This window comes from Anomalospiza imberbis, chromosome 6 (genome assembly GCF_031753505.1).
Source record: "Anomalospiza imberbis isolate Cuckoo-Finch-1a 21T00152 chromosome 6, ASM3175350v1, whole genome shotgun sequence".
Classification (NCBI taxonomy): Eukaryota; Metazoa; Chordata; class Aves; order Passeriformes; family Viduidae; genus Anomalospiza; species Anomalospiza imberbis.
This window is the reverse complement of record NC_089686.1, coordinates 11,875,550-11,890,102: the sequence shown is the minus strand read 5'-3', so window position 1 is coordinate 11,890,102 and position 14,553 is coordinate 11,875,550. Positions and strand designations below refer to the sequence as shown.

The following is a 14,553-nucleotide window of genomic DNA, read 5'->3' as shown; positions in this document are numbered from 1 at the left end:
GAGGTGGGGGGAAAAAGGCAAAATTAGATTGAAAGAAAACAGTCTGTTTCTAAAAGCCTTTTCCTGGGACTTTTTCATAATGTACCCTAAAAATCAGGGGAATACAGTAAATGTTGTGACTGGAAAGTTTTACTGCATTTTATGCTGACAGAGCAATCATCCTTGCTCTGCCTCCATTCCCTTACCTATCCTTCCAGCCTGTCAAGAAAATCCAAGCTGGTTCAAAACAGCAAGATGCAAGTTCTCAGCTCAGTTACATACTTTCTTTGGCAGTGTATGTATTCTCTGGGCAAAATATGGAAAAAAACCACTGTTTTATTGTAGACAAGCGTGTCTTAGAAATAGTTCAGCCTTTTAATAGTTTGGATGCACAGATTAAATTTTGAATTTTCTTTCTTCCAGTGTCAGCTCTTTCCTTCCTCACCTTCAGGCTATTGTGGACTCTGAAAGCACAGGTAAGTGGGTATGAATCAGAAGACAATGATTCAGTTCCTGTGCTAATGCTGAGCTTGAGAAATTGAGCTTTCCTTCTTAACTGTTTCTCAAATTATAGCATGAACAAAAGGCCAAGAGCCTTAAAATCTGCTAAAATAGTTAACTCCTTACTATCTCTCTGGGATTAGGTATATCATTTTAGTGTAACTCCCAGGGGTTTGGGGATAAGAGCATTTCCCTCATTTTTGGAGGATAAAGACTGTGAAATGCTGGAGGTCCATTGAAGTAAATTGACAAATTTAAGTCAAGTGAACATAAATCCGGATTTACCTCCTTGCCAAAAATAATCCCACCAGAGTCAATACTTGTGATTTATCAGTTAGAAGTGCTGCTGCTGTTGTCCCCACTTCCGCAGGTTGCTGGCACAGTGGTTTCTTGGGATGAGAGGTTCTGTGCTGTCTGGACATTCATTGTAGGTCTCCCTCCCCATGTCACCCTACACAACTGGTCTCCAGATTAAGAGGATTTCTACTGTAACAATAAAAGCTCTACTTTAACAAAAACCTCTTGAGTGGGAGCCTGCTGAAATTTATAACCCTTATGTGCTGAGGATGCTTTTATTCCTTGTGACCTGTTTTTCAATGTCACATTTGAAAACCTGGAATGGGAAAGGACACTGGCTGACATTGACATTACAAATTTAATTATTCTGGGACTTGCTGTTGTTTCTCTTCTAAATCATAGAGCTGTCATTGCTCAGCTGGGTGTAGTAAATAGTGCTGTGGCTCTGCAGCTCGTGCATGTCTGCTCTGACTCATAAATTGCAAAGGAAAAATTGAAATGTGTGAATATATTTAAATATTCATTCATTAGAGCTAACTTTAAAAATTAGAATTTTTCTGAATAATCACAGTTAGAGTATTAATGTATATCTATCATGATGGGTGTGTTGATGAGGAGGCACTTAACTCACATCAGGGATATTTTCCAACAATTACATCTTGTTTTGGCCCTTGCAGATGAAGTTGTTCTCCCTGCTCTGAGATAGAGTAACTGTCTGTAGGGATGATGCTTGCCTCAGCAAGGAGGGGAGAGAGGGGCTTCCAAAACCTTGGTGCCTTGGGCAGTAAGATGGTGTCTAAGACCTTGTGGGGTACAAAAAGAGCAAAACCTTTTATTGCTTGAATATTCAAATTACTGTTTTTAACTGTGGCTAAACACACCCTCTCAATTACTAAAATACAGTAAAAAGAAAATACCAAAGAGAAAATAACGTGAGAGATGCTGGAATGAACGACAGGTTGTCAAAGAATAACTGAATCACCAGAGCTGTTTCTAACAATGAAGTTTGTTTTCAAAGACATGGAGGAAAGATTGGGAAAACAATGAATAACTTCTGGTAATGTTGATACAAGACCATGCAGACAGCATGCCATGGTTTGAAGCACATAGAGCAGCATGTAGGATCATTAGAAGCTGCTCTAATCTGTGTAGCCCTCACCTTTCCTTGGGGATAAGAGCATTTCCCTCATTTTTGGAGGATAAATGCTGAAGGTCCATTAAAGTAAATTGACAAATTTACTGCACTTGACAAATTTTGAACTGCACTTCTGTACAGGGGGTTGGAACAGCTCACTGTTCATAGTAAAATGTTGTGGTGTTCAGCAGTAGAAAGGTGAGGAGGATGTTCCTTGAAGAGAATAAGAAGCAGTTAGTGTCCTGAAAGGAGTGTCTTCCAAGAGAAAATCCTCAGAAGACTACATCTACACAATTGAAGCAATATTTAAGGAGACATATAACAATAGTCTGTAAAGGTTTCAAGGTTGCAAACATGAACGGAGGATAAGACTTTTATATGAAAGTCCAAAGGATGTCAATCAGTACTTTGAAATTAAACAAGGGGAAATTAATCTAAGTAACTGCATAATCATGCCCTGTGATAGATTATGGATTCTTTTTAATTAAAAGTGCTGGAAGGGGAAAGAATTAGTTTGATTAACTTTCTAGTTTGGGTGAAGAAGTTAGAAACTGTTGAATTGAAAATGACCTGTTCTATGGCTTGCCATGATTTAAACTTAAAAATTTTAGCTATTTCTAGACTTCTAAAAAGTTTAACAAAAGTGACCTGCATTATTCATAGTTATTGAGATTTTGCACCCTTTTTAAGATTAATTGGGAGTGAGAAAACATCTCAAAAATGCATTTTCTTTCCATGATTTCATAATAGTTTTGCACTGTTATTCCTGGTGAATTATAACCCATATACCTAGTAACATTTTTGTATTCTTTTCTGTTTTGATATGTGATTCAATATGCCTGACTCTGATCTCTTTCAGGCCCCTTTGTTTTCCTCTTGATCAGTGTTGTATGTTGTATTCATTCTGCTTTTGGTTTTCATCATTAAAATGACATTTTTCAACTTCTGCTTCACCGCACTGTTGGGGACTTGCCACTTCTTTTACTTGCCCTTTCTGTTCTTTCTCATGGCAAATGAAAAAATTAATCAAATCAAAATTGCTGCCATAGTTACCTACAAATTCTGCAGATTAAATCTGATTTGGAAAAGTGAGGTTTTGTGGCAGCATGGAGACACCTTGGCATTCTTATAATGCTTAAGAGAAAATTGAGCATTTTCCCATTCCCATGTTCTTGGGAAAAGGTACTTCATGGCAAATTCTCAGCCACTGGAGTGGAGGGGTCTGTGGCACTTTGGCTGAAGATCTGTTGTTTTACTATCTGGAGACGCTTGTAATTAAATGAACATAAGAGTGGAGTTTATGAAACCACATCTACTTGAAAGAAAAAAAGTGAAGTCAGGTCTTCTAAGAAGGATCTTTTGGGTTCTGTTCTGTCAGAAATGTCCTACAGAAGGTAAGTTCTCCTTTTTTAACAAGGATCAATCTCCTAAAATCTCAGTGACTGCAAGTCTGTACAAACCAGTTGTCTGATGGCACAGCAGAACTCTGTTGGCTGTTTTCAATATCTCCAATGACATACTCCAAAACTCATCATAACTTTTCTGGATTACTTCCTCCTGGTGTGAAAACTGAAGGCAAGTGAAAAATTAAGACACTACCACAATGAGAATTTTAATCTATTGTGAAAACACCTATCATCGTTCTGCCCTTATGCTTCAGATCTCTCCCTGTGGCTGTCTCAATTAAACCCCAAATCCCAGAAATAAATCCTTTATTATAATATTTCAAAGTTATTTTTTACAAATTAAACTAAACTATAGTGTATCTGTAAATCTGAGAAAATTTTTGGTGAATTATTGAAACTTTTTCTCACATTCATAGGAAATTAGCAAACTTACCGTCAGTTTTTCTAATTAAGGAGAAATTTAAATCAACACATTAAAGCTGAAGAATTTTTATAGCCATTTTGATTGATTCAGTTGAAATTCATTACAGGGTAAGATATTGTTCTGTAACAGAATTCATTACAGAAAAATGTTACAAGGTCATGGGCTATTTTACTAAAAAACCTGTACTAATTGATTGAAAAGGCTTGGTTTAATCTATGTATTAGTGCACATAAACTGAGAAAAAGAGTTAAGTGAAGCATAGAAGCAGACTTTGAAACTGCAGTAGTATGAAAGAATATAATAGAAGAGGATATTAAATAATCAGAGATATAATATCTAGAAGAAATTTAATATTTTGTAATTGCCAAAGTAGCACTTTAAGTCAAATAATGAACAATATTCTAAAAGGATTAGTCTGACACTGTGTTCCAGTTCATAAATGACACAATTTACTGTTTCATAGCTTACGCATTTTCTTAGGTGAAATAACAGTTGATTTTCATCTCTTCCATACAAATCCTTATATTCATTGACCAGAGAAATGAATGTCTTGCCTTAGGGATTGTCTAAATTTTATATACTTGAATGAGTCAACAGTGAGGTTTTTTTTTTTTACATCTGTTTTCTCTCTTTGTGTTTCAAAGGGGAAATAACAGCTCTTCTGAATCTCCAAGTCAATTTACTGCAGGTCACATCCTGCCATAAGTAGCTCTTGGCCTTTGGAAACCTCATTGTATGTGTTTATTATCGACTTCATGGAATTATTTGCAGCCTGCCCTACCTCTCACACTCACTGTGAGCAAGTTTGGGAGCATAAAGTCATAAGGAATGTGACAGTTTTGTACTGAAATGAGCACCACTTTGAAACTATCTCATGCCTTACCTGTGTGATATTATTTGCCACCATTGTTCTCCATGGTGCTGCAACAGACCCTGGAGGAATTGCAGGGACTTGATGCCTGATCTTCCATAGAGCACAGCAAGTACTAGCACACATCAAAAATGGACAAAGTTTTATGTTATACATGAAGGAAATGGAGAGCAATGGGAGTTATTCATGCCAAGTGCATTGAATTTGTGGCCCAATGATGGAAGATACTTATGTGAGAAATGAACAATTCTGTAGTCCTGGTTTATAGTCAGTTTCCAGGTAACTGCTTTCAGAGAATCAGCAGAAAAAGTATATTTTCTTAATATCTATTGAGTAGATCATTATTTTAGCTTTACAAGGAGCTGGTTTATATTTCCACTGATTGCTACCACATACTGCACTAAGCAAGGCCTCCCCCCATACATGAGCTGTGAAGAATCAGTATTTCAAGTATAGGATATGTGAACATGACTTAAAATAATTATTAAATATTTATTGCTGTATTCTACCTCTCACCAAGCAGGAGTACTGAAGCTGGGAAGAAAATCCACAGGATTTCCCTTTCTCTCCTTTTTGATTTTCTCCTCCTCTTGTTTTGCTCTCTCCCTTTTCCTCCTGTCCCTGTTGTACACTCCATAATGGTGAAATGGTGAGAAACAGAAAAAATGCTGGGGGAAATGCCAGAAGTACAGGTAAAATACATCTTGGACTCAGGAGTAAAGGCTACAGATTTTCCAGACCTTCCTTAGGCTTCAGAAAAATCACTGTTAGAAATACCATGCCACATATGAAGAAAGTGCAACTGTGGAATGTAACAGCCCTAAAGGCATAAGTGATTTTCTCAAGTATTTGAGTAATAGTGGAGCTTGCATCACTGGTTTTTGGGTAATTTTCTGTTTTCATTCAGTATGCAGAACCCTGTCTAATGAACTCAAGACTGTGGATAAACCTTTTTCTTTCCTTACTTATTTTCAACAGGCTGATGAGAAGTCATCCTCCCACACCCAGAGGCCATGGGCTGTGAACCAGTTTACTCTGGAGCTTACAGAGAAAGAGAGACTTCTTTAGAAAGCAATCCAGTCCAGGAGCTTCAGCCATTAACTTTTGCTGGACTGTTGCCCCTCAGAGCCATTCCATGTTCTATTCAATGAAGGGAAAAACAACCCCAAAATATATCCACTTGTGTCTTTTATTAAGTTATGCAAAATACAGTATTAATTATGACACTGCATGCATTTTAGACAATATAAATGCAAGCCTACAGAAAATGTGACAAAGAAACCCTCAATTACTTTTGAGGTAGTATACAAGGAAAAATAGGAAAGCAGAAACACAGTGGATTAAAAGAACAAAATATTAGTATCACTTTGTGCATACATTAGTCACTCATAAATACATTTGTATGAAATAACTTAAGATACAATTCCATTCTTGTTAAAAAATATACTTCTTCAAATTCACCATTCTTGTTTGTTTTGATTTCACATGACATTTTATGGTATTTTATCAGGTGGGTTTATTTTTTTTGTCACTGTCATCATGATTTTACCCTTTTCCTCCAAGAATTTAGGCACAGATGGCCTCATGCACAAAAATAAATAAGAAACCTGCTTGAAGGGAAAAGAATTCTGCTCAAATAGCTTAGGATAGTCTAATAAATACATTTTTGTTTATAAAAATATTTCAGGTTTATAAAAGAGGGGAGGGGACAGTCTCCCATGTGGAAAGGATGTCAAGTGAAAAGTGCTGTATAACGTTTTTGAAGAGATTTTGTTTTAAACATATAGTACCGTTATGAATATATATTTTGTAATAATCCTGTTTCTTAGAACCTTATTGTTCACTAGAAGTATCAAATGCTCTTTTCTTCCTTTTGTTTGCTGTCTTATTGCCATTTGGGGAGATGCCTAGTTCAGAAGGGTTCCGTATAACTGTGCTTTTGTAAGGCTGTCCTTCCGACTCAGACCAGTGCTCCCAGTCCGCTGGAACTGCGGCTGTTTGCTGTGAACACCCGAATGGCTTCCTTGATCCATGGAAGACTGGTGGATTTCTGGAGCTTCCACTGAACTCTGATTGAGTGACTCTGCTGAACTGTTGGGGCTCACATCCACGTATTCTCTTTTCAATACCGGGCTATTTTCGATGTTTTTGCTACTGCATAATTGGACAGTGATCCTTTCGTTTTTTTGGTCTCTTGGTTCTTTTGTTTTGTAAGTGGGCAATTTTTCCTGTTTACAGCTTGTGCTGATGTCAATGTTCAGGCCACTGTCTGTTCTCAGGAAGCAAGAATCCACAAGTCTGCTTTGGCAGATGTCGTCTCCCTCTGAGCAGCTGTCTGCTTTGTAACTAGCATAGATGGGGCTTGTTCGGCTGTCCCCCTTCTTGATGGGGCTGCTGTAGTACTGCTCTGAGAAACTGCAGGGCGACAGCCTGCCAGCGTTCCTGTAGGAGTACGCTCCAATGTCCTCCACGCTCAGCTGCCTCCATCGCCCTGGCAAGTCTTCTTCTGAAAGGTGGGTGCTCCTGCACTCATTCCTCATTTTCTGGTTTGCCAAAGCCTGCTGTGGTGTTATGGCTGAGAAATGAAAAGGTTCGTTTGCATATGGAGGCAGAGTCCTGGTAAAAGTGGGTGAGTTCTCGTTGTCGTCAGCGAGCTCCATGTGCTGTGCGGGTTTGGGCTTGGCAAACCTGGGGCTTCCCTGATGCTCATAACCCGCGGGTGACTTCCTTTCAAACAGCTCCTCTCGGTTGCTCATGTAGATTGCTTGCTGGGAGGCTGTCAGAGTGTTGGCTTGGGCGTTCTCCTTCTCCTCAGACGTGACGCTGAAGCTGGAGTAGGAGCTGGAGGTTGGCAGAGAGGTAATGTACTCTGGGAAGGCTTCGTGGGAGAAGCTGGAATGGAAACCGTCTTCTTCCACAGTGCTGTCCGTGGAGTTTTGGGACCGGAGGAACCCCACATCTTTCACTTGTGTGTCCACACTCTGCCGCCTCTCCCTCCTCCTCTCCTCGGGGCAGTAAAGGGCCGTGTCACTGCAGTAGATGTCGGACTTGTACTGGGGTCTCTGTCCAACTTTTCCAGCAGAGTCCTGAAAATTGAGATCCCTTGTAGATGGGCTTGACAAGTGTGAGGACAAGCTGTGTGGGTCTGGTTTTTCCAGTACTTTGGCAATGACACAAGTGGGTATGGTGTCAGCATAAGAAGTGTGGCACAAGGGGACAGAAAGGCTGCACCCGTGCTTTTCCAGATGGATGCTGACTCTTTCCTGAAAGTCTGTTGGCAACTGCAACATAAAAAGATGGCAAGGAGAAAAGGGTATGTATCAACAGAGGTGTCAGATGAGTGCTGTTTATGACATTACATAGCTCACCATACCTGGTTCTTTGTGATGGCCACAGTTTTTGTGCATTTCCGGAAACAAATGTAATCAAATGAGTTTTGTTTATTTACTTAACATTTGTACATCTTCATCTGCTTTCGCTCACGGATAACACTGTGAAACTGAAATGTTTCCTTCCAAATTAATTCAGGTTGGATAGGAATGATCATAGAATTGCTCAGGTCAGAAGAGGCTTCTACACTCATCAAGTCCAGCCATTAACCCAGCACTTCCAGGTTTATTATACTGATGTAAATAAAGTATGTAGTAAACAACAATCTTAAAAAGGCAGGTAGGGAATTACAGTCTACAGCAACACTTTCCAGACTGTGTGCTTGGGTGTGATTTGCAGTTGGAGTGTGGGTGTGCAGAGGTCTCTGCGGGAGTGAGGAAGCGGGAAGAGATCATATCTATTCTGTTCTTTTGTCTTTCCTCAAGCTCATCTTGCCTACAACCCCATGCCAGATTGGCTCCTGCCCTCCAGCATCACCTTTGATAAACAATGCTGTTTGAAGATGCAGAGAAGCTGACTGACACTTATAGAAATGGTGCTGGCTGCTGTGACAGGATTATTCCTGTGCTGGAAAGAGGCAGATCAAGCTGGCTTCCTTGCCCCTTCAATCAGACACTGCTTGTCAGATCAACCCTCCACATAAGCCTCAACATGTCCTAACACACTGGCAGAAAAAAGCATTAAGACCAGAATTGTGATTCCTTTGACAGAATTAATCAGTAAATCTGTTGTGTATCAGAAATCTTATAGTTTTGTTTTTTGTTTTTTTGTTTTTTGTTTTTTTTTTTTTTTTTTTTTTTGTTTTTTTTTTTTTTTTTAGAAAGTCAGGACCAGGGCTGTGGATGGTGGTTTCACCTGCCATTCTGTAATGTGGACAAGAAGAGAGAGAGAGAGATGACATTCCTTGGTGAAGCCTACTCAGGTATCACCAAGCACACTTTCCTGTCAAATTTTATCTGCCTTGCTCACTTGAGATCTCTAACAATGGTCAGAAAGCAATATGAGAGAGGTTCTCCCTCCGTATTTCTTGCTGGAAATCAGAATTCATGTTTGGAATAAGTTTTGTGATCGTGTTAGCTCCTTTGATATTCATGTTGATTTATGCCACTTGGGAATTAATCTCTTTGGTTCTGGGCTGAACTGTGATTTACTCAGCACTTTGTTTGGAATAAGTTTTGTGATCGTGTTAGTTCCTTTGATATTCCAGTTGATTTATGCCACTTAGGAATTAATCTCTTTGGTTCTGGGCTGAACTGTGATTTACTCAGCACTTTTTATAACTAGAAATCAAGCTCCTCTTTACAAAATAATCAGTGGTTAACATTATGACCTTAGCAATCTTACTTCCTCCTTAAATTTGTTCCTCTAGAGGACAGAACACTACAAATACTGGTAGTTTTTGACAAAGGGAATTTAAGGTGCCTGCTCCTTGTCATGGCCTCACATTTTGTAAGATATGGAGATCCTGTTTTAATTTCTTTGGGAAGTTTTTTAAGCTGGTTTAACCCCCAAACCTCACTGTGTTCAGAACACGGCACGTAATGAAATGATATTCCTGTTATTTGTAGTAGGATGAGTGTTTTTTCAATCAACAGACTTTCCAGGATATTTTGGATTAATCATTATGTTGGTAATTAACTCATATGTCCTCCATTGGAAATAAATGATATTGCCAGTCTGCTGGCCGACAGCAGCATTAGTCATAGTAAGTACAGATGCAACAAAGATTGAATAAACAGGTTGTAAAATAGGCCTGGTGTAAATTGCCATAGAAATGAGGAAAAGAAATACAGTTAATTTAATGTGAAAATGCTGTATGGGGCAGCTCTTATTTTAGTATCCTGTAACACCCCTGTTTGATCTATTTCATACACGTTATTAAGATTATGTAATGTGTTAAAAAGAACATTATTTTGTGGGCACTGCACTGGAAACTGGAATTACTAAAATGATACTACTATTAAATTGCTACATTTTACTACAGTTTAGGTTTCTGGATAACATACAATAGTTTATCAGGCAACATTTGCATTTGTAAAGAATTTATTGGCTGTGACAGCACATTCACTCTTGCTAAATTAATAAATGCTTGGACTAATGAGTGGAGACTACTTATTTAACTGAGTATATGACAGTCTGGGAGATTGTGGGGAGGTTTCACATTTGTGATAGTTCTCTGCAAATAAACAATTACATGTGTTAAAGGTCCTAATTAGAACAGGTAGGGTGCTTTCAAGTGTGAGTAATATAATGATAATTCCTTGATACAATTTGCTAAGGGAAGTCAGTTAACAGGAAAAAATAACAGGACCAAAATAATGGTTAATTTGGAAGTTCTGTCTCTGTTCCATAAAATCATTGTCTGATGGACAGAAGAATCTTGCTCCCCCTTTGTTTATCAGGGTTGTTCAGTGCTCTGAAGCCATCTACTCACTTAGAGATGGTTTGTACATTCCAAATTTAATTTTGCAATATTCCATTGCAGAATTGCACAAGAGAGGCCATTTGGGGGGATGTTGACCTGATGGGACTGAAGAAGGAAAGGCTATTCTCTGTAACCTTCACTAAAGCAATATATGTGGGGAAGGTGCTATTGCTTTAGTGAAGGACCTGGATCCCTAAAGAACTATCTTTACTAAGATAATATTTGCCTCCCCTTTAAGGAGCCTATTCCTCAAGCCTTGTTTCCTTGGAAGCGAGGATTATTAATTAAAGTTTACACCTTGGAAATCAATCATTTGGTGCTCTAGTTTCCTTAGAAAAAGATATTTGCTCTGGCAGTCCATTTTAAAATTCGGGTTTGGACACTAGCTGGACTGGAAAATAGCTTCAGGAGGAAAATTGATCATATCAGAATCTCTGACGCCTGTGGCTTGTCATTTCCCTGCTCTCACCCCACTGCTCCTGCACAGCATTTTGCATTCTGGAGTTCACAGCACTTCAGTGTTTTACAAAACCTTTGCTTTACAGGCAATCAGTGCAGGCCCATTCTAGTGGATAGGAAAGGTCTGGGGAAAGAAAGTGCCTTCAAGTTCCCCCACGGGCTGTGATTTAGTCAGCACCTCCCTTGACTGCACAAACACCAGCCGGTGCACGAGGCCTCCTGTGGCTTTAAAGGAGGGTGTGTGGAGGAATAAAGCCTTAAGGGCAAAAAAAATCTGGAATTGGTACACACAAAATAATCTGTTTTGCATACAATATTTATGTCATTGAACAAGTTTGGTCACATTACCTCTGAAAGTTTATGTGCCCTGTCATAGTTCTTGCTGCACTGGAGAAGCTGAGCAGCTAAATTGCAGTCCTTCCTGTAGAGCTCCTGGAAAAACCAAAAAATAACCTCTTTAAAGTTTGCAAAGCGCTTGTGACTTTCAGCCTTTCTCCCATGCCTGATCAATCTTTTCAAAATTCACTTTGGGGAGATTTGGAGCATACTTTAATTTCTAAACAAATTAGGATGCTTTGTTGTTTCTTGCACAACCTAGAGATATTTCCTCCTTTGCTCTGTGAGGGCTGATAAAATTACTAAGAATAAACTTTTGAGATCTGTTACAACAGAACAGTAATCTGCATTTCAGAAGATGGATACTTACCATTAAGAACTGAATTTTATACTGTTAACATGCATGCTACTGTGAAGGCTAAAAACCATGGTCTTTTAAGCAAAAAAGAAACTTTTTATTGGGTATTATCCAGATGAGCACTAAAATACAGCTTTAGAAAATGCCAAAATATTCTTATAAGACTGTGGGAGAAATTAATTACAGAAATATACATTGTGTTGGTTTTAAAAAAGTGAGACTCCTTATCCTTTTGATATTTCTGGATGGTTCCTGGCTTCTTTAATATCTTGCAGAATGTAGCCATAGAAATATATTAAATCTCACTGCAAATATTTGATGCTGCAGAACAGAATATTTTCACTGGGCAAGAAATTACCATGAGAATTCCACACAAGGAAGGAGAGAATTTAAGCAAGCTTCTTATACTATCTTGGTATTGAATGGCTCCCACAGCCTATTTAATGGGAAAATTCAGCACACAGATTTGCCCTTCACTTAAATTTAATTTAGTACACATGACTGTGTAACTGTATCCTTCAAGTAGTATCTCTGGCTCCCTGAAGGTAGGAGTTGTATTTTGTTTTTCCTTTTCCTTATCTAGTTGCAATAAAACAAAGGTAGGCTTCAGAAGCTGACTTTATAGGTGGGCAGAGATGAGATATACAAAGCATGGAAGTGCTATGGGCACTGGGCTGTGTTAATCTGTAAAAATTAGTATCTGTTTGTAGACAAAAGTTGTGGAAAACTGATATAATTTGGATTTTCTCTGATGTTAATGTCAAAATTTTATTGCATGCCAGTTTTTATGGCTACATTAATTCTCTTAAAAACTCATAAAGAAATCTTCTGTGAAAAAGAAAGTTCCTCTGTTTTAAAGGAAAATTTTAAGGTATTCTGGAATAAGAGAAGCAACAAGATGTTCTTGTGGGTCTTTCAGTGATGGGGATAGTTGTCCTGTGAACATTAGTTCATCTTTTTTCACATTCAAGGAACTTTAGACACTTTTGTTTTGTGATTTTTTTTCTCTGTCTTTGTGAGATTTATACATGCCCTTTCTGCTTCAAATGTACTGTATTCATTTATGTGGATCTTAAATTTTATATTAGGATGCACTATTTTCATTCCTGAAAAATAACCCAAGATTTCAATTTAGAGGTAAAATCTGTTGCATGTGCATGTGGCTTTGATATGTTGCATATACATTAAACCAAATATATACTGCTGCACAATGTATAACACAGACAGGTACCCCGAGTCCCATATGGCATTTCCAGGCACTCAAAAATGATATCTCTCCAGAACCTAATCCTTTCTTCAAAAGCTCTGTGCATTTCTTTCTGCTCAGTGGTTGTCATGGCGAGCACGAAAAGCATTTCTGACACTTTATTTTTAGCAGTTTTAAAAATTACTACAGAAAAATTACATGTGAGCTACATGTGCCACGTGTACTTTGTTCTCAACCTGCTGGGCCAGGCCATGTGACTGGAGTGACCTTCTCTCCTTTAATGTTTGCCTGAATGGAAACCAGCCATACCTGTGGCAACTAGAACAAAAATTAATGCCAGAAGTGCTTCCCACAGTTTAAAATATGTTTTTGTATGGAAAGTATCATTTTAAATTTCTGTCAGAAGAGAGAGGGAAAATATAATTGAAGAAAGAAATATTGCTGAGATAAAAACATTCTCCCCATGTAGGATTTGTCAGTTTATCACTTCTGTACTTATTAGGTATAATATTAGTGGTTTGTTTTGTAGTCCTTTATTTTAAAATTTGGAATATAACCTTTACTCTTATTAGTGATACTTCACATAATCATAGATCATCCTGAGCTGGAAGGGACCCACAAAGGTCATCAAGTCCAACTCCTTGCCCTGCACAGCATTATCCCCAAGAGTCACACCCTGTGCCTGAGAGAATTGTACAAACATTTCCTGAGCTCTGTCAGGCTTGGTGCTGTGACCACTGCACTGGGGAGCTCATCCAGTGCCCAACCACCCTCTGGGGGAAGAACCTTTTCCTGATATCCAACCGAAATCTCCCCTGACTTAATTTCATTCTATTTTCTCAAGACCTGCAAGGGCAGAACTTTGTCCATGGACCAACCTCAAGTCTGAAGGAGTGGTACTGTTATTTGAGGCCTCTGGACCATATTCTAGTGCTCAGAGTAAGACTATGAGTACTGAAAACACTTCAAATGTGGGTTCAAACCTGACTCCATGAAGTAGTATAAATGCATGCATACTTAAAGCGAGAATTCTGCAACTTTCTTCCACCTCTATTTTAAATCAAAAATAACTCCACTGATTTCAGGTGAATTAGTCTGGAGGTATACCCGTGCTTCCAAAACCCGGATGTAGCCCATTACTTTTACCACACTCCGTTACTTATAGCTGTTAGAATTATGAAGTAACTCTTCTTTCAACTCAACTTCTATAAAAGTTAGGGGTCAGATTGGTAACTTTTTATTTCAGTTGGAAAGCTGTTAATTGCACAGGCAGAGTTCACATCAACAGGTAATTTAATGAGATTAAATGCTCCCAGCTATGATTAAGAGTACATGTGAAATATGGGACGATTGAACATAAGATGCTGGAAAATAAGTGCTAACAGAAACATGTCTTCTGTAGATTAATTTTTTATTAAATGTGGAAGGAATGGTACAATAATGAACTAAATGGCTGCAATATTCCTCTCTTTGCTGTCTTTGTAGGTTTGTCTCAGGAAGGATTTAATGAGCTTGTTGCCAGCTGCACTACTCATGCCATTTTTCAGTAGTGTTTAATGAGATGGATGGTGACAATTGCCAGAGATGTTCCCTGTTTTGTCCCACACAGAGACAGGTACATTTTTACACGTGAACAACTGCTGGGGAAAGCCTGACTCCTGCTTCCTGCAGGAGTGGTCTGAGTGACCTGGCTGGGTCAGTCCTGCCTTCTGCTAGCAGAGCTGGCTTGTGCTGGGCTTTTGGTGAGCAAAGACCAAAAGATCAA

At 38.6% G+C, this 14,553-nt stretch overlaps 1 protein-coding gene across 12 annotated transcripts in view; it reads right to left on the bottom strand.

Moving 5' to 3' along the window:
* Nucleotides 1–6,377: 6,377 nt before the first annotated feature.
* Nucleotides 6,378–14,553, bottom strand: part of BEGAIN (brain enriched guanylate kinase associated) — a 156,760-nt gene continuing 148,584 nt past the window's right edge. For all 12 annotated transcript variants that reach the window (XM_068192426.1, XM_068192425.1, XM_068192428.1 and 9 more), the window contains 2 exons: nucleotides 11,236–11,319; nucleotides 6,378–7,894 (listed from right to left, as the gene is read on the bottom strand). In XM_068192426.1, the coding sequence (XP_068048527.1) occupies nucleotides 6,521–7,894; nucleotides 11,236–11,319 (1,458 nt within the window). In that variant the 3' untranslated portion in view covers nucleotides 6,378–6,520. The remainder of the gene's footprint in view (nucleotides 7,895–11,235; nucleotides 11,320–14,553) is intronic.